Source organism: Euprymna scolopes, chromosome 7, assembly GCF_053919585.1.
Source record: "Euprymna scolopes isolate OS-2025 chromosome 7, ASM5391958v1, whole genome shotgun sequence".
Taxonomy (NCBI): domain Eukaryota; kingdom Metazoa; phylum Mollusca; class Cephalopoda; order Sepiida; family Sepiolidae; genus Euprymna; species Euprymna scolopes.
In genome coordinates, this window is record NC_136488.1 from 151,924,499 (window position 1) to 151,946,545 (window position 22,047).

At 32.7% G+C, this 22,047-nt stretch overlaps 1 protein-coding gene across 2 annotated transcripts in view; it reads left to right on the plus strand.

The window, feature by feature from the left end:
• The window catches only part of LOC145280058 (regulator of telomere elongation helicase 1-like), a 1,039,981-nt gene that overhangs the window by 790,912 nt on the left and 227,022 nt on the right, over window positions 1-22,047 (plus strand). For both annotated transcript variants that reach the window (XM_080131745.1, XM_080131746.1), the window contains exons 13-15: window positions 555-655; window positions 1,084-1,145; window positions 17,470-17,544. In XM_080131745.1, coding sequence (XP_079987871.1) covers window positions 555-655; window positions 1,084-1,145; window positions 17,470-17,544 — 238 coding nt within the window. The remainder of the gene's footprint in view (window positions 1-554; window positions 656-1,083; window positions 1,146-17,469; window positions 17,545-22,047) is intronic.

The following is a 22,047-nucleotide window of genomic DNA, read 5'->3' on the forward strand; positions in this document are numbered from 1 at the left end:
AATTCTCTCTTAGAATAACTGTTCTTATTTAATGAAAATGTCTTTAGTTAATATGTCTAGGGTGTGAGTTCCATTATGGAAGCGTTGATTTAATTTGAATAAAATGAAATACACATCAAGTGCGTTTGAAAGCCAAATCACAACATTGTGATTTGGCTTTCAAGCGCACTTGATGTGCATTTCATTTTATTCAAATTAAATCAACGCTTCTATAATGTAACTCACACCCTTGACGTTAATCTCGCGTAGCCAACACACAGTTCCAACATTTCAAAATACAACCACTGAGAGACAACGCGTGGATCTTTACAAACAGACTTTTCTTTCTCCAACTGCACAACATGACAAGAAAGAAGAAAAGAAAAAGAAAGAAAACAACATACTGAGGATGGAGTTTGACTCCGAAATATATTTAAATCATAAATTTCAAACAAGTAAAATATTTATTTTCCTAATATTGCGTTGTGATTTGGCTTTCAAACACACTTGATGCATATTTTATTTAATTTTAGTTAATATATTTTAAATTTCTCATTACACTTTTTTCTTTTCAGGTATATCTTTGATGTGCTCAGACAAATCAACGTTACTTACGAGAACAAGGATATATATTTAAATCTCCTCGATCGAATAATTGATTACTTATCGGCCGACAGTAAGTATATCTTATCTCCATCAGACAAACCAAACTATTTTCTATATTGGTGATGAGGCTTAAATTTCAGCGCTTTTGGGGAATGGGTATTTTTCTCTCACACCATAGTAGGATGTAACAAAAGGTTGGAAGGTGAGGATAGAAAAGCCCGTACATTCTGACATACAAAAATACCTACATTATTGGCTAACTTTAAAAACTTGTCTGACGTCACTTCTGCCAAATGGCTTTGTAAACACAGGGATGCGGAAGGTGAACTTAACCCTAAACTCTTGATATTATTTTGAACATATATTGCTGCTTCAGCGTTTCCTTGTGTATTTAAGAGTACATGGAGCCTGCAGAATTTTTAAATGTAAAATTAACAAAACTGTGAGCCTTTTTAAATTCAATTATACAAGTGGTAATGTTCTTTTATCTTTCTTCAGCATCAACTGGCGTCTTCAATACAAAAGGTGCAGGTGTTTCCAAATTAGCTGATGCACTCAAGGTTTGTTCCTCAGATTCTTCTATTCTCTCTCTTTCTAAGTGAATTTGTCTGTTTGTGTGTGTACATTTCCCTACCAAACTACTCTGTCAATCTTTAGTCTACAGACTCAAGATTTGACATAAGGGGCATTGAGATTTGGGAAAATCTTTTTAATCGGTTTTCAGCCAGAAATTTGGCTGTCAAGGGGTCAAAGTTCAACGATTTGACCTTTGAAAACTCTACGAAACTCCTCCACCAATTTTGGGTCTAAACACTTGAAATGTTAGGTGTAGGTTACTTGGACATGGATCAAACTTTTTAACTTGATTTGAGCCCCAAACAATAAACTTTTGTGGTCAAAGTTAAAAAAAAAAAAATTGACCTCTGCAGTCTCTACCAAATTTCTCAGTCAATTTCTGGTTTAAACATTTGAAATTTTACATAAAGGATATTCAGAGTTAGAGCAAGCTTTTTAATTGATTTGGGTCGAAAGCTGGTAAGGGGTCAAAGTTCAAAAGATTTAACCTTTGCGGTCTCTAGCAAACTATTAAGCCAATTTTGGGTCTAAACATTTGAAATTTTACATAAAGGCTATTCAAACATGCAGCAAGCTTTTTAATCAGTTTTTGGGCGAAAATTTGGCTGCCAAGAGGTCAAAGTTGAAAAAGTTGACCTTCACAGACTCTACCAAACTCTTCCACCAATTTTGGGTCTAAACACTTGAAATTTTAGATGTAGATAACCTGGACATGAGTCAAACTTTTTAATATATATATATACATATGCACATAAAGTTGCGAACAGTACATAGGGCCCGAGCAAAGCCGGACTGAACTGCTAGTATATATATATTTATATTTCATGATTCTTTGAGGGGTACAAAATTTATATAATGCAATCATGAAGGGAAGACGGAAATTCATGTTTAAAATAAAATCACATTTAAAATAAAATTAACGGGGTGAAGAGAATAAAGGGGAGAAAAAGAAAATGGGGGAGTCAGCTGACCAGTTTCCCCCTCGCTTCTGTATTGAGGGATTTGAGTGAACAAAAAATAAGAGGAAAGACACGAACGGAAATCGAAAGATAACGTTGCGTTACGTTATGTATGGGGGGGGGGAATTGCGGAATGCAATTGACATACAACATTATATTACTCGAAGATCCTAGAGACTAATCACGCTCAAACCTAAGAGGCATTCCTTCTGCTTGGCCTTCTCAGCCGAACGTGAATAGTCTCCAAGATCTTTAATTGAAATAATGAGTGAGCACGACTCAAGATTGTAAAAGAGTTTGTGCTAAAGTTCGCTACACAAGACGGGGTTTTTATAAGGTGGTCATTAATTGAAGACCCGTATATATTGGCAATTACGTCTGTTGTTTGGTATGTCCCATTTCTGATTTTGGTAGGTATGCGTTGTTGGATTTTTCCATCCAATCTTAATACTGTTCGATCCACATAGTTGGCACTGCAACTACATTCAAAATTGTAAATTACATTATTATTATTATTATGATGGGGGGGGGGTAGAACATCTTTTCGAGTGGATGGCATTAACGTTCTCGTAGAGAACACAACACATACATTTGAAGCATAAGTAAATGAGTAAGTGAGAAATTTGCAAAGCAAATCAGTTCAACAGTGCAAAATTGTTATTTTGCTTCAAATGTAGGCAGGCAGTTCTTAGAGTTCATAGAATCCACATTTAAGTTTAGGCACGGATAAGAGTGAGGAAAGTTATTGATAGTGGTTTCAGCTAGACGTGTTGAGCGCATGTACACTACCTGAATCACCAAAGGAAGAGATAATGCCTGGGAGGATGGTCTCATAACAACAGAACAGATACTACACTATATCTACAAAGGAGGAAGTAATCCCTGGGGAAATAGTATCATAACCACAAAACAGATACTACACTGCCTTCCTCTGAATTAAGCACTGAAAGATAGTATGTTAGCCTCAAATAGTGTAGTAAATTGAATTAATCATTAAACAATAATAATAGCATAGTTCGGCTTCAAGCAGGCAGATGCCAAATCTCCATTAGTAATAGATTTTAAATAAAAAGTCTTGTTTTTAGCAATTGGTGGGGTGAGGGGGTAATTCTTGCAGTGTTAGAAGCTCCAGACTTGGCAAATTTTCAACAATCGTAATAATAATAATAAAGGGTTGGGTTCAAGACTCCTAACAAACGGTTCCCCAGTTCGATACAAAACACGTGATGAAGGCCGGAGGCCAAAACGGCCGAAACGTTGTGACTATAACAACCAAGATGAGGAAGTCCGTCCGACAATCTCAATAAATGAATAAACAGGATGCTAAGAGTTAAATATTTACTTTGTAACCTTCTTCACACCATTCCTCTTTTAAACATGGCTGCCAGAAGCCACAGTGTTAGCAACTACATATTAAAATATGCTATTAATTGAATAAAATGAATGTTTATGCTGATGCACTGTATAGTTAATTCTTTTTGATGTTTATTTTCTTTCTGCAGCATCTTTCAATGTAGGGGTTTTGTTTTAATTCTTTCCAATCCTAATAATTTTTAAACCAGTATTTCAAAATTTGATATATTTATAATTTGCTAATTTATGCTCGCAGTGCACTCTGGAAGGGGGGGGGTGCTTGTTAAGATAGTCGACGGATCGATTTTATTAAATGTGTGGTTTTAAGTAAAAAATAACAGTACTTACTTGTCATGTCGAAAATAGTAATGTATCCAAAAATTACGAAAATTCATAGTAGAAAAATATTTATAGTTAAAAGTAATTTTTACGGAAAATTGGGAAAATTGAATTTTCCCTAGATGTGAACACCTTGAAGATTGCGAATACAGAGGATATACTTATCTCACTTTAATAGCTGACGTACTGTTTTAGACCATAACGATAGGCTTCTTTTTTTTTACTACGGACACAATAGGAGTTGTTCTATCCAATGAACTTTATCTAAGGCGTTAACAAAATACTACTTCAAGGTCAATAACTTGCCGACGATAAGTATTAGATGGAATAGATTGTGATGTAGAAATCGGCAATTCTTGCCTCTTTGTCAGAAACATCGCTCCTGGAATGTGAGGACTAAAGGACAAAATAAGAGAAGCGAGAGTTACGCGGCTGCCAAAAGTAAACGCAAGATCCACTCTCTACTCTCCTTAAACTGAAATCTAATGATCGCAACCAAAATTAAGGTAAGGGGGATATTGCATGCATTCAGGTAGATAAGTGGATAAAACAGTCATCTCTTTGGCTGGAAGAATCACATCCAACCATTGTAACAAGACAGGGAGACCACCTGTATAAAATAGAAATAGATTTGTTCACTAAATAAACAATAAACAGCTGGAAATTGTGATGGTGATATGCCGAAGGAGGCATGGATGATGTTAAAGTGTTATTTTTTTTATTATTATTATTTTAATCTGGTAGAGAGCATCTAGCTAAAGAATAGGAAAGTTTGACTTCTGTCAATTCCTGTTTGCACATTCCAAACCCCGATGACTCTCACTCATTCTACTCATTCATTCATCCATCCATCATCATCAACAACAACAATAATTTAACATCCATTTTTATCTACCGTTATATGTTGGACAGCTTTTTGTCTTCCAAATTAACCTATCTCTGGGCAGGTCTTTATTTATCCATCTTTCTCTCAAGTCCATCTTTATCACTTCTTCCCATGTTCTCTCCTGCCAACCGACCCTGTTGCCTTAACTCTTCTACATCAACTAACCTAAGTACTCTCATCTATTCTTTCAACGTGGACATCCCACCAGAGTTTACTGTTCTGTTGACATCTCCCTATACTATCTAAGCCTGTTTTTAATACTTGCATTACATATTCACCATATCATTTCTCTTCATGCAACACATGTCCTCATCCCTCACTGGCCAGGTTTCTTACTTCCATGCATCATCACACTGTGTACATCTGCCAGATAGACTCTTCTCTTCGTCGACAGTGCTAACATTCTGTTGGTTATTAATGGCAGAAGTTTTCTGACCTTACTTCATTTACTCCTAGTTTTTGCATTTGCTCCTCCTCCTCCCCTGAGTTCCAATGCTATCATTAAAGTAACAAAAACTTCTGAACATCCTCAATATCTTTTCCATCCAGTATATTTTATCCACATTCTGAATTCTCATCACATGCATCAACATATTACAATATAAACTTCAATGGGTTCGTTTAACTTTCTTTTTTTTTTTTAATCACATTTTCACCCCAAACAAGGCACGTTGCCACTTTGATGTAGGGGGCTACTATCATGGACATAAGCTACAGGGGTACTATGTGGGGAGTTGGGCAGCAAGATGTTGGTTCACATTACACTTGAACTTCTCCATGTCAGTACAGTTGGGGAAGCAGGGAATTCCAAAGTCTAGCGGTTCTGGGGAAGAAACTACTGGAGTAGAAGGCTCTCTTACATCTAGGGATCTCAACTGTGAAGAGGTGGGATTTTGCTGCTTGTTGGGTTTATTGGGGGTATTTACGTTGAGGGGGTACAAGTGCTTGCAGTTCATCAGAGAATTCACCGTTAAAGTACTTGTAGAACAGGCAGAGGGATGCTACATTTCGTTGATGGGACAGAGGCTGAAGCTTAGATGACAGTTCAGGACCTATTAGGTTGGTAACTCTCTTTTGAACCTTGTCTAGGAGCGAGAGACTAGTAGTAGACGCACCAGCCCAGATGTGACAACAATACTCCATACATGGGCGAATGGTGGCCTTATAGAGGTACAGGATACTTTTGGGTGTTAGTAGCTTTCTAGTACAGTAGAGAGAACCTACATTTTTAATATCCAGAAATAATAATCATCTTTTGTAATCATTCTGTTTGGTTGAAAAATTTGAGTAAATATACACTTCAGGTGCATAAATTATTTGACCTTCATAAAAACATAAAAAACTATTTTTTTTTAATCGTAAAACACATTATTAGACCCAAAGACTTAAATAAAGCCATAAAACTTTATTTTTTTTATAATTTTTTATTAGATTAAATGGACAACAGTAAAACGTTTCATGCAGTGGCGGCCATTTTTTTTTGTTGTTTTGTTTAAATTAGTTCAAATTAAAAAACAAATATGACTACTATTGCATGTAAGGTTTTACTGTTGTCCATTGAGCCTAATATAAAAAAAAATAGTAAAAATGAAGCTTTTTATGGTTTTATTTAAGTCTTTGGGTCTGATAATGTGTTTTATCAAAAAAAAAATAAAATAAATAAATAAAAGCGGTTTATGGTTTTATGTACGTTGAATAATTGACACACCTGAAGTGCATATTTGCCAAAATGTGATTTTATGAGCTTCAAAAACAGCATTTTCACTAAGCAGGCGAATAAAACCGAACATTTTTCCCTAAAAATAGTTGATAAACAAGTGCATTTTTATATGAAAGTTAACAAATAAATTTAGAAATTTGTTGGTTTTTTTTATTAATGACATAAGCAGCAGTTTGTACGTAAGTGCATAGCAAAGAAATGCCTCTATTTTAATAATATTCCTAAGGGGGGGAAATCTTTTTTTATATTTAAGTAACAAAATGTTATAAATTAAGTTACTGCAACGAACATGGTTAAAATCAGCAATATAAACATTGGCTAATTAGAATCAAATATTGACTTTTAAGGGGCATTACTATTTAAGTCTAACTTGGGAAATTGACTGACTTAATTTTACACACATGCGTATATATATATATACTAGCAAAAGTACCCGTCGTTGACTGGGTTCAAAAACAGCCTACAGAAAATGGACTCTGATTTATGAAAGTATGATAGGTTATGAAACGGACGGGTTGTAAATTTGGGGGTATCAAAACCAAAGCAAAATATGATGAAAGTAAAAATAAAATAGATAAACCCCATGATTTATTATACCATACCTTTCACACTGAAACACTTATCACAATATTCTGTGGATCTATATTAAAATCCTTGTTAAACTTTGTGACATATTTCCATTCTATGGAGGTCAGGTGCGAACGAACGCCCCATAATTTTATTATACCATATTTCTTCAAACAGAAACATAATTATCAAAGTAGACTTACACAGATAGATATGAAAAGTCTTTATTAAAGTTTGTGCCTATTTCCATTCTATGGAGGCAAGGTGCGAACGCAGACCCCACAATTTTATTATACCATCCCTATTTAAGTTAAAACGTACTTATCAAAGTATTCTTATGTACATCTATATCAAAAACACTTGTAAACGTTTTTTTTTTTTTAATTTTTAAATTTTTTATTTCCATACTTTGTGGACCAGGCGTGAATGCAGACCCCACAATTTTAATGAACCACTGTTCTGCCAGATCAAACATACCCATTCCTGTGTCTCGATACATCTTCTATCATTATATCATTATATGTAATCAGTTTTTTAAAATAGTCAACCATATAGGATCCTATTCGTGACCACACACACACACACACACACAGACATTCAGCTTTATATTATAGATATATATATATATACAAAAGAGAAAATATGTGTGTGAGGACACTTCTCAACCTATATACTCAACAAATTTTTAATCTACAGATTTGAAATTTGGTATATAGGTTATTCAGATATGTGAAAAACTTTTTAATAGGTTTTCATCCAGAATAAAGAGCTTCTAAGGGGTCGAAATTGAAAAATTGGTACGTGGGACTCGTCAGATTTTTCTCTGCTAACTGTTTCACGATTGCGCATGTGTGAATGGTTAACATTACAGATTACTTATGTTCAGTATGAGTCGGTTTGAAAACACTTTTTAAAGAGTGTGCCATGTTGGCCGAATAGTTATCATATTTGACTCACTGTTTTTAGGTTTTAATCTCAGCTCGATTATTTTATTTTTTTTTTTTTACTTACAAGAAGCGAACTGTTTCGAATTCGAAAAAACAATATTCACATGCATATGTCTTACTTTTTTTGCTTTTTTAATAAGTTTTTTTTTTTTTAAGGAATTTAATGTTACTTTAATACCTACGCCATTTCTGTTGATAATAAATATGTAATCTGCATTAATTAAAATATAATATTTATGCATATTTTACCACCGGGCAATGCCAGGTTCATCTGCTAGTGTATGTATATAATATATATATATATATATATATATAGTCATCCACATACAATACTGTTTCACAGCTCATGAATGCGCCTAGACAAATAACTACCTCAAACCAGGATCAAGACCCGATCGCCTAAACGACAGTCGGAGCTTCTAACCATTGCACTATGCTGCTTTGCAGGCAGTGAATTAACAATGTTTTGACATTGTCCAAATACCTAAGCTCGATTTCTTTACACAAAGAACGTAGCTTCATACGCTAATGGTAATTTGTATATCATTTCCCAATATGCTCAACCTAAAATAGGGAGCGTTATAGTCATCCACATACAGTACTGTTTTCACTGTTTATATATATATATATATATATATATATATATATATGATGATTGCAACGTCTTGTCAGACGAGTGCCACTCCCTCAGACATTTAAAATCCATGAGCCCAAATGCCTGAGGGAGTATCTATACAAATATGATGTTACAGAGTCTTAGCTTTGTACGACAGCTAAGTCTCTTTCTCGGTTCAAAATGTTGAGATCCAGCAAGAAGCAAGAGCAAGATAGCCAGCAACAAATTAAACTGCAGACCAGCTTAATACGGGTAATGGTCTTCCGCTTTATGGTTTTTTAAATCAGAGATTTGCTTCTCCTAGAAAGGTTGCCTTCATCACGGCTTACGGGAGCCCTCTCCACCCCAATACACATATACACACGGTGCTAGTTGGCCGTTGACCCAGAAAAAGAGTTCATTCGCCCTTTGGAAGGTCTTGTTTTAAATCCTTCAGGGAGACTAGCCGCCCTCCTCACCAAACAACTCTGATGGGGGAACCAGTTTAGTCGCCGGTGACCCGACCATGAGGCAGGTAGTACTGGGTTACATGGTACCAGTAGCACATGACATGACCTGACATATATATATATATATATATATATATATATATATATATATATATATAACAGACGAAGCACTTATTATGTATAAGTATGAAATAATTTTCAGTTTTGTATTTTTAAATCATTTTTTTCCAGATTAGTTGTTTTTTTAAAAAATACTGAAAATAATAAGCACGGTTCATGCCTTAAATGGGAGATATCAGTATTTTCTGGTGGATACAGAATTTCGCAAACATTATAAAAAAATAAATAAATATATTTGTTTTTAATTCCTTCAAAAGAACTTCCAGGAATTTTATATTAAACCCGTAACATGAAAGTGAATGATATCTTGCTATGGCACGTTCAGGGTAAATTACAACCTCTTACGTGCCATTTAACACGGGTCTCATTTGTTTTATTCTTGTTCAATATGTAAATTATCCGAGGAATTGATGGCATCAACCAGCGTAGAAAAAAAAAGTATTTTATTACTTTTAACAAGTGTACACTCTCCATCAAAACTGATGAAAAAAAGATGTTTCGCTAGTGTTTGAACTAATGTTCACAGGACTTTACATTGCGAGTGAAACAGTCGCATTTGCGAGTGTTTTTTTTTTTTTCTAAGTAGCGATTAGAAATAATAAAACGTTTATCTCTTGGCGATTTTTTTTTAAAAATTTGTTTTTTTCACTGACAATCTTTAACAGCTCATTACAGAGTGTAAAATGTCTTTTCAACCCTTATTTTTGTTTAAATAAAACGAATCAAGTTATTTAAACTATAAAATGGTTTAATCGAAAAATATACTGTTTTCGCACGAAGGCTGTTTAAAAAACATCTGACGAAATTTGAATGTTTATACCTACAAGTCTCAACAGAAAATTCAATGCATATTTAGTTTACACTTATTTAAAAAAAAAATAAATAAATAAAAAATACAGAAAAATCTTTTATGATGTACGTACTCGACACGGAACCAAGATGTCATATTCCAAAAATCACACGTGTTTCGCTAGTAACGTTTCTATTTGGCGAGTAAACGAAAATATTTAGTTGTCAAAGGTTAATTGAAGATAAATTTGTCTGCAGAGACATGTATTACTAATACATTAAATTAAATAAATAAATACAATATAATACAATAACTGAAGATAAATTTGTCTGTAGAACCCTGATTCATATAAAATCGTAGAAATATACGAGTAATTTACTTTTTCATTTATAAATTATCATTTCTAGTTAACTATAAACAAAATTGTTTCTTATTTAGAATTACACTTATTTTTTAAAAATCTTTATGATGTACATATCTGTTACAGAACAAAGATGTCATATTCCAAAAATCACATAAATTGATCAAGTAGTTTTTTTTTATTTAAGAAAACCACATTTTATGACTAGCTTCGACTAACGAGATTTATCTATTTCTCCAGTAAAAGAGATCATCAATGTCTGCCAAAAATACTTAATCGCTAAAAATAGTAAAATTTGATTTTCTTAAAAAAAAAAATTAATTTACATGATTTTTAGAATATGACATCTTCATTCCATGACGAGTGCATGCACCATAAAGATTTTTTTGATTTTTTTTTTTTTTTTAATAAATGTATTTCTAAATATGCACCAAAAAACACCTACCATTGATTTTTTTTTTTCTTTTCGAATTCATTTCAAATGTTGAGGGTTGTCTGACTAGCTATTTGTTTTCTAATGCTTTTTTATTTTTTTTATTTTTATTTCAATAATGTAGAATTGAACCATCACGATCTGAAAGTAAAAAAGGATATTAAAAAAATGGTTCCAGATGGTAAAAACATCAATAGTGGTTCAAAATAATATTGAAAGAAGATAATAGTTTGTAGAAATGAAGTCGAGAAGTCTCATTCTATCATTTAAAAACAGCTTTATTGGTAGTCTTTGCTAGTAAGAATAAGGAAACTGATTAGGCGTCGAAAGTGTTCCTGTGTGGAGATTTAGATTAAAGATTAGACAGACTTGTTGAAAGAGAGAAGAGTTCATGTGTTTGTGTTGATCAATCTTTGATGCACCTTTTCTTCAACATACAGGATAAACTTGAATTTCACATGAAAAGCTTTTGGTGGCCATCATTGATGCAAATATTTTAGGGATTGTTAAATAAAATAATGTTTCCATTTTTAACTCAATTAACACAAACAGAGTTTTTTTAATGGTTGTAGAATAAAGAAGACAAGAAATCTCATTCTAACATTTAATAAACAACTTTATTAGTTATCTTCGTTAGTATGACTTGTATAGACAGAGGGTTAGTCATGGAAAGTGTTCCTGTGTGGAGACGTAGATTAAAGATTAGACAGGCCTGTTGAAAGAGAGAAGAGCTCGTATGAATGTGTTGAAGTTATGGTTCATGGCCATGATGGATTGTCTCCTTAAAGTTAGTAGCAAAAACGTGCATCCGTGTGTATGGACAGTCACAAAAGATTAGAAACAGTACTGCAAGATGAGAAAGAGTTTGTGTGTGTATCGCATTGAAGTCCGTGTGTGGAGGTAGCCATGTTGGTTTGTTTGCATGCACGTCGAACCCTGGGCCCAAAGGCCGGGTGAGTCCTGTTAACTCTTTTACAGATGCTTGCAGATGACGCCCCGGAATTACTATTTCGGTCAATGTGCACTGGTTGCCTAACCTAATTTTTCAACTGTATTTCCTTTAAAATAATTTATGCTGTGCTCCGTCGATAAGAGGCATGATGCTGATGGTAATGATTTTGTTTATTTCCATTTTGATTCTTTAGCCAGACAGGATGGTTAAAACAAATTTGATGATTTTTGTTTACATTCTTTCATTTCAGACCTATTCCAAGTATTCACGAGTAGTGAAGTGCAACAAATAGCTGTTTCTGTATACTATTAATGGGTTTGACAATAACCTAGCTAGAGATAGATTAATTTTTAAGTAAATTTCTAAAAGTCGTCCAACATATGACAGCATGTAAAATGGACATTAAACTGATGATGATCATCATCATCAAACTAATCTAATTGATTTTTTTTTCTTTTTAAGAAGGGGGGGTCTTAGTTTTTCTGGTTTTCTTTTTTGTTTGTTTTTTGTCTTACAAGTTTACCACTTATGAAGACCGACAGCCACTCGAGGATCAGTTAAACTGATGGAATGATTGTCAGCTGAAACATAAGGAACACTATCAGATTATCTATATTGATCAGTGCTATGTAGGTGTTGTGGGGGGGGGGGAACTACTCATGAATGAACTCTTCCACTCATTAGAAATACTCTGAGTAAGTGTTGTGGTCACAGATTGAGTGACAAGTAGTCCGAGTAAGACGAAAAGAAACGACTCTCAGCAGCCTATTATTGATGTACAATATTTTACCAAGAATATAAGCTTTGAAACCCATAAGCAGCATCCATATTGTTTTTGCATAATTCCAACCGTAACAGTCAGTTTAATTTATTTGGGACAATCCATGATAGGAATTTGTGAAAATTGGATTTAAAAATGATGAAGTTGTAATCAGCAAAGAAGTAGTTTCATGATAATGAGTGCCATTAGTGAGAAACCCTTGCAAAGAAGATATGTTCATGGAAGTTTTGTCTCATACTAGGCACATGCAAGAAAAAAAAAATTTTTTTTTTTTTTTTTGTGCTGAAAAACATGGATAATCAGAAAGCACCGTATATGACCTGCATCATGATGATTTGTGACAGATTAAAAGCATTCAAAGATATTACTCGATGCTCCTTGAATGCCATGAGATATGATCTGGAGAATTGCGATAAAGATGTGGCAGTGGTAACTAGTAGGAAGGATGATAATAGGAATTTAGGAAGATTAGCACAATAAAATTTGTCTAGAAACTGAAAAATATGCTGTGACAACATTGCTAACTTCTGGGAGTATGACAAAGAACCGAGTCATGCAGCCACCCTCTCCACTCAATGCTTCACATCAGTACACAGCAACTCCATATAAACATCTGGATTGATTCTGAGTCCTTTTTTCTTTTTTTTTTTCTTAAAATGTAGGAGGCATAATCTGGCTTTCTTCTTTTTTTTTTAACGAAAATCTTTCCAGGGTATGAAACTACTTGATGTAAGGAGCTAAAAAAAAAAAAAAAAAAAAAAAAAAAACAAGCAAAAAAAAACATTTCAAGGTAAAAATTAGCCAATAATAAGTGTTATATGGAAAGATTCTAACTCAGAAAACAACTTTTTTACCTCTTTATCAGTAACAACACTCATGGAATGTGAGGACTAAAGGATAAAATAAGGGAAACGAATTATGAGAACCCACTTTCCACTCTCCTTTGTTGAAAACATATACAGTGGTCATCAGAGTTTTGGTGAACTTGGTCTTCATAATATATGGGACTTTGTGCGGTCTGTTGCACATTGTGAAAATAATAAGATGAACCAAAGCATTCCTGGTTCAACTGAGTATTCGATGTTGTTGAGGGATATCTTGGCTTTTATAAAGCAGTTCTTTTGGTCCTTGCGACTTTTTTTATATCGCCACTCTGATGCTCATTTCCTAGAGGATCTTTTACTATCTCTTACATTATTTTGCTGGGATTGAGCGTTCTATTATCTCGATAGGTATAAAGATAATACTTCTCTTTGTAATTATAGGTTGGTGCAAAAATAATATCGTTTTTTACATGTGTGCGTGTGTGTGTGTATGTATATATATATATATATATATATATGAATGATAAAAAACATTATTTTTGCACCAACCTAATATATATATATATATATATATATATATATATATATATATATATATATATATATATATATATAATCAATATAATATATTGGCAGAACTCGGATACAAGCATACATTGGGAGTGAGCCAGCCTCAGCTATTTTAGGTGATTTACGAGGTGCAACTTCGTGTCGCACACACTTCTGATGTCACCATTTGCCACAGCAAAAATGTGCTTGACATGCAGGTTCAGGAAGCCATCTTGCAGCAGGTTGCTGGTACACCATTACATGGAGTACCGCCTTGTTGCCTACCCACCAGGCGAGTATATATATAGCATAAATAAATAGTACTTTACTGGTTTTTAAATTTTATTTGTTCCTGATATCCTACTGATATCCTACTTCTGTTGAATTTAAACTTAGGAAGAACATTTTTCTAGTATGTACAAGTACTAAAGAGTGTCTTTGTGAGAATTTATTTTATATATATATATATATATATATATATATATATATATTGCTAATTCCTACCTTCTGATGAGAAGGAAAGTATTTCTTCGAAACTCTGCGGATTAAGGACTATCCACTTATCTAGTGTTTCCTTTTCAGATTAAATATGTTTTTAACTCATTTTAAAGTGTTTTTTAACATGTTTTATTAAATGTTTGCTCGTATATATATATATATATATATATATATATATATATATATATATTAAATTGTAATTCAATGAATTTCAAAAAACTCTCATTGAAATGAAATGAAGTGGTTGAGTTTCATATCAAAGAATTTTTATTATTCTAAGCAAGACAAAGAATGTTTTAGAAAGTTTATCTCCTTAACCTATAGGGTTTCGATGTCTACCATCTCATCAGAGGAGTGAAAATATTAGCAAATAGTTATAAAGGTATGCACCCTATTTGCTAATGTCTCACTGACTTTAGCAAATAGGGTGCATACCTTTATAACTATTTGCTAATATTTTCACTCCTCTGATGAGATGGTAGACATCGAAACCCTATAGGTTAAGGAGATAAACTTTCTAAAACATTCTTTGTCTTGCTTAGAATAATAAAAATTCTTTGATATGAAACTCAACCACTTCATTTCATTTCAATGAGAGTTTTTTGAAATTCATTGAATTACAATTTAATTTATTTGCTCTATCTTGAATATCGAGCAATTCTCGTTTAGATGGGATAACTTATAGAATATTACTGCCAGTAATATTTTGTAAACCTACAATCTCACGTTTACATAACCACTGATTATTAAATAAAAACTACTCCGAAGTATATATATATATATATATATATAGTCTGTTTATTATCCAAACATTGTTGATTACATATGTGCATACATGTTTCAGTGGACTCCCAATTCAAGGGTAACACTATCTTAGACCAAAAAAAAAAAAAAAAAATCGGTTCTTTTTTGGTCTGATAAAGTGTTACCATTGAATTGGGATTCCACTGAAACATGTATGCACATATGTAACCAATAATGTTTGTGATGTAAACAAACTATATACTAGCTCTGTCCTGTATTGAGCATTCTTTAATAATCATGCGAGTTTTATTGGATTGACATCTAGGAAACCAATCGATACAACCATTTTATAATATATATATATATATATATATATATATATATATATATATATATATATATAGTAATTTATAAAATATATATGGCGATTAAGCTACACTGAATATTCTGCGTTTCATCTAACTATAGGATTCATCAGGCTTATGCGCGAATTCTGTGGTTGCTTCTTGTTTTTATATATGTTGAGGATTTCTAGTTGGCCAATCAGCTTTCTAGTATCCACCGCGCCCCTTCCTATTAGCCAATGGGCATGCATTTTATCAAACAAAGGATCCGTTTTAGAACTAGGTTAGTGGTTTTAGGTAGACGTTCTCCTTTTTTCTTTTTTTTTTATACATATAAATATACCTATGTGTACACACATACATGCACATATATATATATATGTGTGTGATCGTTTATGTATATTCATGTTTATTTAATTTATTTATTTGTTTGTTTGTTTTCTATTCTTATTGTTAGTTTTAAAGCTATTTTGTATCGCTATCCTAGAGTAAGTTTTATTTTGTGAACACAGTTTTTTGCTATTTCCCGCCTACAGTTTAATAGATTTTGAGGTTCTTTAAAGTACAGGATAGAAAATTTTTCATGGAGGCATAATTTACATGGGTCTTCTGACGAATCCTATAGTTGGATGAAATGCAGAATATTCAGTATAGCTTAATTGCCATATATATTTTATAAATTACTAACTAGCTCTACCTACGTATTGAGCACTTTTGAAGTAAATACTTAAAGTTTACGCATAAATCTATACTTTCGTATATTAAATTTATGTGAATAAATGAAATAGTTATATATATATATATATATATATATATATATATATATAAATACATCGCAAGAATTTGTGAAAATTTCGATCAAATTTTGCATCAGCTGTACTAAATGCCAAGACAAACAGCAACAATAACCAATTAATTTATATTTATATAAATAGAATCTTACGATGATGGAATATAAATTTTCCATCATTTTAAATTAAAAAGATAATAAAAAGAACCCAATTTATATTCGATTTTCTTCAGCTTCGGAACTGTTATTTCAATTTAATTACTTTCACTGGTACTATTTGAGAACCACTTTAGCATTTTTGTAGGAATATCACGTCATCAAAACAGATGAAATTATTAACTGTCAGTTGTTTTTATTTTTTGTTTTTGTATTTATCAAAGAATGTTTGATTTTTTTTTCAGTTAGTGTAAAATGAGATATTGTCTTTGGAAAATTTGATGATATTGCTGCTGCTGCTGCTGCTATTATTATGATACTCACTAGAAGTTCTCACACAGACCATCATCAGAGCTTAATCACTGATAAAAACCAGTGGTTTACCCAGGAGTCTGAGTGACAACAAGTCTCTCCAGATTTTCAGTACTCTTTATCTCCTTCGATGACCTTTGCAAATGAATTTGCATTATCACAACAGTCATTTGCCATTGACTTTTCACTGTCAATGACCATTGGTCTTCACTGGAATTTGGGTGGCAGTAAGCGTCCCTAAGATCCCAGTCCCTTTTGCACCCATTCAGTGGAGGTCTTTAGTGCTTTCTCTCTTTAGTCTTGACCCTTCTCGATAATTTGGTGTGACGCTAGTCTATGCCAACGCTACAATTTTTTTTTGGGGGGGGGGTATTATGAGCAAGTGCAGAAAATGTATGCATGATTTTGTCTTTTTTTTTCAAACATGTACGATTGTAAATTTTTTATTAACAACAACAAATCATTTAGTTGATGTGAAAACAACTGTCTTTATTTTGACAACTTGTGCTTGTCAGTTGTGGAAATAGAGAGACATAAATGGGGAGATTGTGGCAGTTGGTGATGCAAAGGAATGTGCACACGTGTCTGGTCAGCATTGACGTCATGGTCAAATTCTGGGATATATTTGAGAACCTGGTATCGTCCGACTTTAAAACCCGGCACTGGCCAGCCATAATCCAACAAGGAGTAGTCAACTTAAAATTTTACAGTTTGTTTTCTTGGTTGCATTTTTTTTGTTATAATTATTATTATTGTTAATGTTGTTGTTGTTATTATCATTATTATTGTTGTTAATGCATTACTATTATAAATTTTAGATTGTTTTCAATCGTGGAATCCCAAATGGTTTTGCTTTGAGTTATCATGAAGATATGGTATCCAGAAATTACATGGTGAGTTTACTTATTTCTTTTGCATTCAATTTGTGTAGTGGAATCCCCCCTCCCCTCAAAATGTGATGCAGCTTACATTTTTTTTATTAAATTATAACAAAAGGTCTCCGTTCAGTCTTGAGAGGCAATGGATATGCCCTGTACCATTGTTTGCACGGGGAATCTATAATCAAGTCAGGGTTGTACAGTTTCCAATGGCACCTCTTTTGGACTGATATTGTTTCAGTCGACTGGCAAGGAGAAGAAATAGTGTGTCTACAAAAATGCAAAGATAAGCAGAGAAAGACTAATGTTATTTCAGTGCTTTCCTCCTCTTACACAACCAAGGATTTATATTAAACAAAAGCTTTGTAGAGAATAATTAGAGTAAATGTTTATAATGCAGATTTTAATTTTTGTTTGTTTTTTTTATTGTGTGTGCATTTAGAAGTTCTATACTGAAAAAAAAATTGTATACAAATTGATAAACGTCTGCATTGGTTTCTGATCTTTGCAGTGAGTTTCTAAATATTCCTTGGCTTTTCGCTATAGATAGTTTTTCAGCATAGTTTCTCACCATAGTTTTTCAACATACCCCATAAGAAAATGTTTAGGGTCATCAGTCTACCCGGTTATGGTTGACGAAACAAGAGTATGCTACCCCTGCGCATTAAATACAGAGATCCTTTCAAAATTCCATGCGGATTCCCAAGTTTGACAAGATGCACCTGAAACAAATCAGAGGTGACATTGGCTGAAATATTGTAAGAATGACACTCAAGATGACAACAGTAATTTGAAGAATCCAAATCTGGAAGTATAAGATATAGGATCACAATTATTATTTATGTGAAAAGTTTTCGTGAAATCTATCGCATGCAGCAGTGTTGTAATGCAGAGGTACACTTTCTTACTAGAATCAAATCTTGCAAATGCGAATATTCTTGGTTATATAAACATGTAGTATCTGCTTTGTATATTGTCCAAATTTTCATAGTATATAGGAGGTTTGAGAAAACTTTGGCACAGTACACATTTAATTTTTATAGTGAAGTCATAGTTGAGCTAAGTACAGTACAATCACATTGATACACCAGTTCTCGCCAGATCACCAAAGTTAAACAACGTTGAGCCTAGCCAGTATCAGATGGGTGACCATTTGGGAAGGCTAAGCGCTGTATGTACTTTCTGGGAAGGTTGGACTGGGGCCAGCACCCTCACTCCGAAAAAAGAACTCCTTGCTACAAAAACATCTACAAAGTTGTCGATGGCCTATGCCCCTTCAGGGGCTCAAGGCTATGGAGGGATAGTTGAGCTAAACTTGTTTTTTCAGTCTGTAGAAGACCTTGGAAGCATTTTACATTTGGCAGTCAAATTCTGCATCGATTTTATTATTAGTATTGTTATTCACTATGAAGTCTAGTTATTTGAAGTTGTTTATCCAAGCTGTGACCTGGTTCTCTATCATCATGCCTTGACCAGTGTCATGAGATGCTTCAAATATTCTGTTTATCTACAACTCTAAACAGTGTGAAGAGGAAAAAGTGGACGTTAGGTTTACTTTTTGGCAACTTTTGTAGATCTTTCTTCCCTTGTTTATTCTTTAGTTCTCACGTTCCATAAGTGATGTTTCTGATAAAGGGGGAAGAATTGCTTTTTTCTGCATCAGAATCTATCCATGTAACACTTATGATTGATTAGTTTTTTTGCCCTTGAAGTAATATTTTTGTTTAGCTCCTTACATCAAGTGGCTTCATGCTTTGTCTAGAGTGATTTCCATAAGAAGAAACATAAACAGATTGTATACGTATAATCTGTTACATGACTAAATAGGTATTAATATAGTTAACATCCTTCACCTAAAGACTTGGTTTGAGGTAGGTGAATTTGTAAGTCGATTTCTTAAAGTTGTCCAACACAGGCTAGCATGTAAAACGAATGCTAAACCTAATATGATGATGATGATGATGATGAGTAGTTCATCTCATTATTATCAATAATCTAAATGTGGTTATAGTCAGATAATGTACATCCTAATTTCAAGTGTAGTGCTACCGGAAGCGGTGACAAGGCAGATCAATTTCTTTGCTTTTTTTTCTCTCACACCTATATCTCCCCTGTGCATGTACTTTTTATTTTATTACGTTTTTCCAGTTTGTATTTATTTTTTTATACTTTCATAATTATATATTTCATAATTTCATAATATCTTTATTATATAAATTCAAATAAATAGCTTGCATTTTTTAAATTAAAAAAAAAACTGCTTATGCTTTTATAATTTTATAAGCATATATTTCTTATAAAATTTCAAATAAAACAAACACTTTTCTTTCTTTTTTTCATTTTGTTATCAAAAGTGTATATAAAGACTAATTGTGTTATCTTTATCTGTACAATTTTGTTAACTTTTATTGTATAATTTTTCAGTAATGACCTTTTCTTATATTTTATTTCAATAAATCACTTCACAGTAGAAATACTGAGGAACAATAAAAGTGAAGGAACTTATTTCCCTTGTCACTGCTTCCAGTAGCGCTAGGCCGGAAATTAGGAAGTACGTTGGCTGACTATAACCCTAAAACTATACATGTACTTCATTTAATCACGAACTTAATGTTCATATTTATAATCTCTTATGTAATGAAAGATTATCATGTTTCCATGGGATGTGCTGTACCCTGTGTGTTGATAAAACTAACATGGTGACCAAATAGATAATATATTAGTTCAATTTCCATATTTTAATTTTTTAAATTTTTTTACAAGAGAATCATCACTTATCAAGGCCCGAAAACCGCTTGAGGATAAGAGTTAATGAGTGGTGATCAGAAACTACAGCATAGTGGTGGAGATTGGGTAAAATTTGGTGACAGCTATACATACATAATATACATATATATATAACTAGCAGGCCACCAGGCATTGCCCAGTCGTAAAATATGCTTAAATATGATATCTTGATTAATGCAGATTTATTATATATTGGACCCAATATATAGTAATGATTTAAAAAGTTTAAAAAAAAAGAAAAGAAAAGGAATGACTTGGACGCCACTATTGAGAATCGAAACCAAAATGTTTAGTTTACAATTTACTTTTCCCTTTGACATTAATACCCGAGCTATTAAGACATGCTTGCTGCAAGGCTAAAAATTAAAACAGGAACCAATAGCTATTATGTTATGCATGCATATTCGTAATGCCGTCATTCAACCTTCACCTGGCAAATTGCATTTCTTTGATTTTCACACTTTTGCATTGATTTTTCTCGGCTAAAACCCAAATATAAAGTTTTGCATGGGTTTGAATATCCTATATATTAAGTTTCATATCTGTAGACCAAAAATTGACAGGAGTTTGGTAGGCAAATTTTTTTGAACAAATATATATATATATATATATATATATATATATGCATACATAAATATATATAGAAAGATGTTTGTGTTTACTATAACTTTTTTATGCAAATATTAATCATGCAGAATATCTGCATGAATATAATTACACATAATAGTTAACTAAAGATTATCATCCCATAAGAAAACCAAAAAAACTAAGAGGGAATTAATTAAAATGAATGTTTAAAAGAATATGCAAATTAGTTAGATCTTTTGCAGATGAATGCAATTCTGCAACCCATATATAACAAAGTTGTATTTTCTTTTTAATAGAATAAATGATTTTTAATATCAATATCAATACACACAAAAAAAATCTCAAATTTATAGGATATATATATCTATATATATATATATATATATATATATATATATGTGTGTGTGTGCAAAATTTATCAAGTATTAATTTACATTGGATTTGAAGACAACCATATTGTAGTCAAGTGGAAAGTAGCCCGGCAGTTCTAGGAAAGAAACCTTGTTCATGGAATTAGTATTTTGATTTAGACACAGATAAGGAGTGGTATAAAATTGTTGACACTAAACGAGTGCTTTTTGTGAAAGTTTAGCAGGGGAAAACCATAGATTGAAGCTCAGACAAGCACTTGTCATGAAAATAATGATAGAGCAGAGACATACTTGCAACATCTCTTCTGTGGGAAATGGGCTGCAGAAAGAGGAAAAGGGCATTATCTACAAAGGTTTCGAAGCCGGTTTTAAACTCTGTTAAAGCAGGATAAGGTGCTCTGAACAGCTCCTCCCCAGATGTGTTAACATTACTCCATTTTAGGATGAGAAAACAAAATTTTTTTTGTATTTGTTTTTATTTGTAAACCATGACTGGCTTTTTATGTATTTGGATGGAGTTGAAGAGAAAAAAATAAATGATAAACATTTTATATTACTTGTTTTGATTGGACTATTGTTCTCATCTTGAGTGTTATTTGTGCAATGTTTTGATCCGTTTGGCCGTCAACTGTTATCGTCTTGGAAAAGAAAGGGAAAAAGTTACTGGCTCCCTAGATATATTCGTATTATTGAAGTTGGTCTCTAATTTATGGCTGTGGTTTCGTATATGTGAAAAAAAATTTGTTGACAAAGGGTAGGCAACTTTAATAAA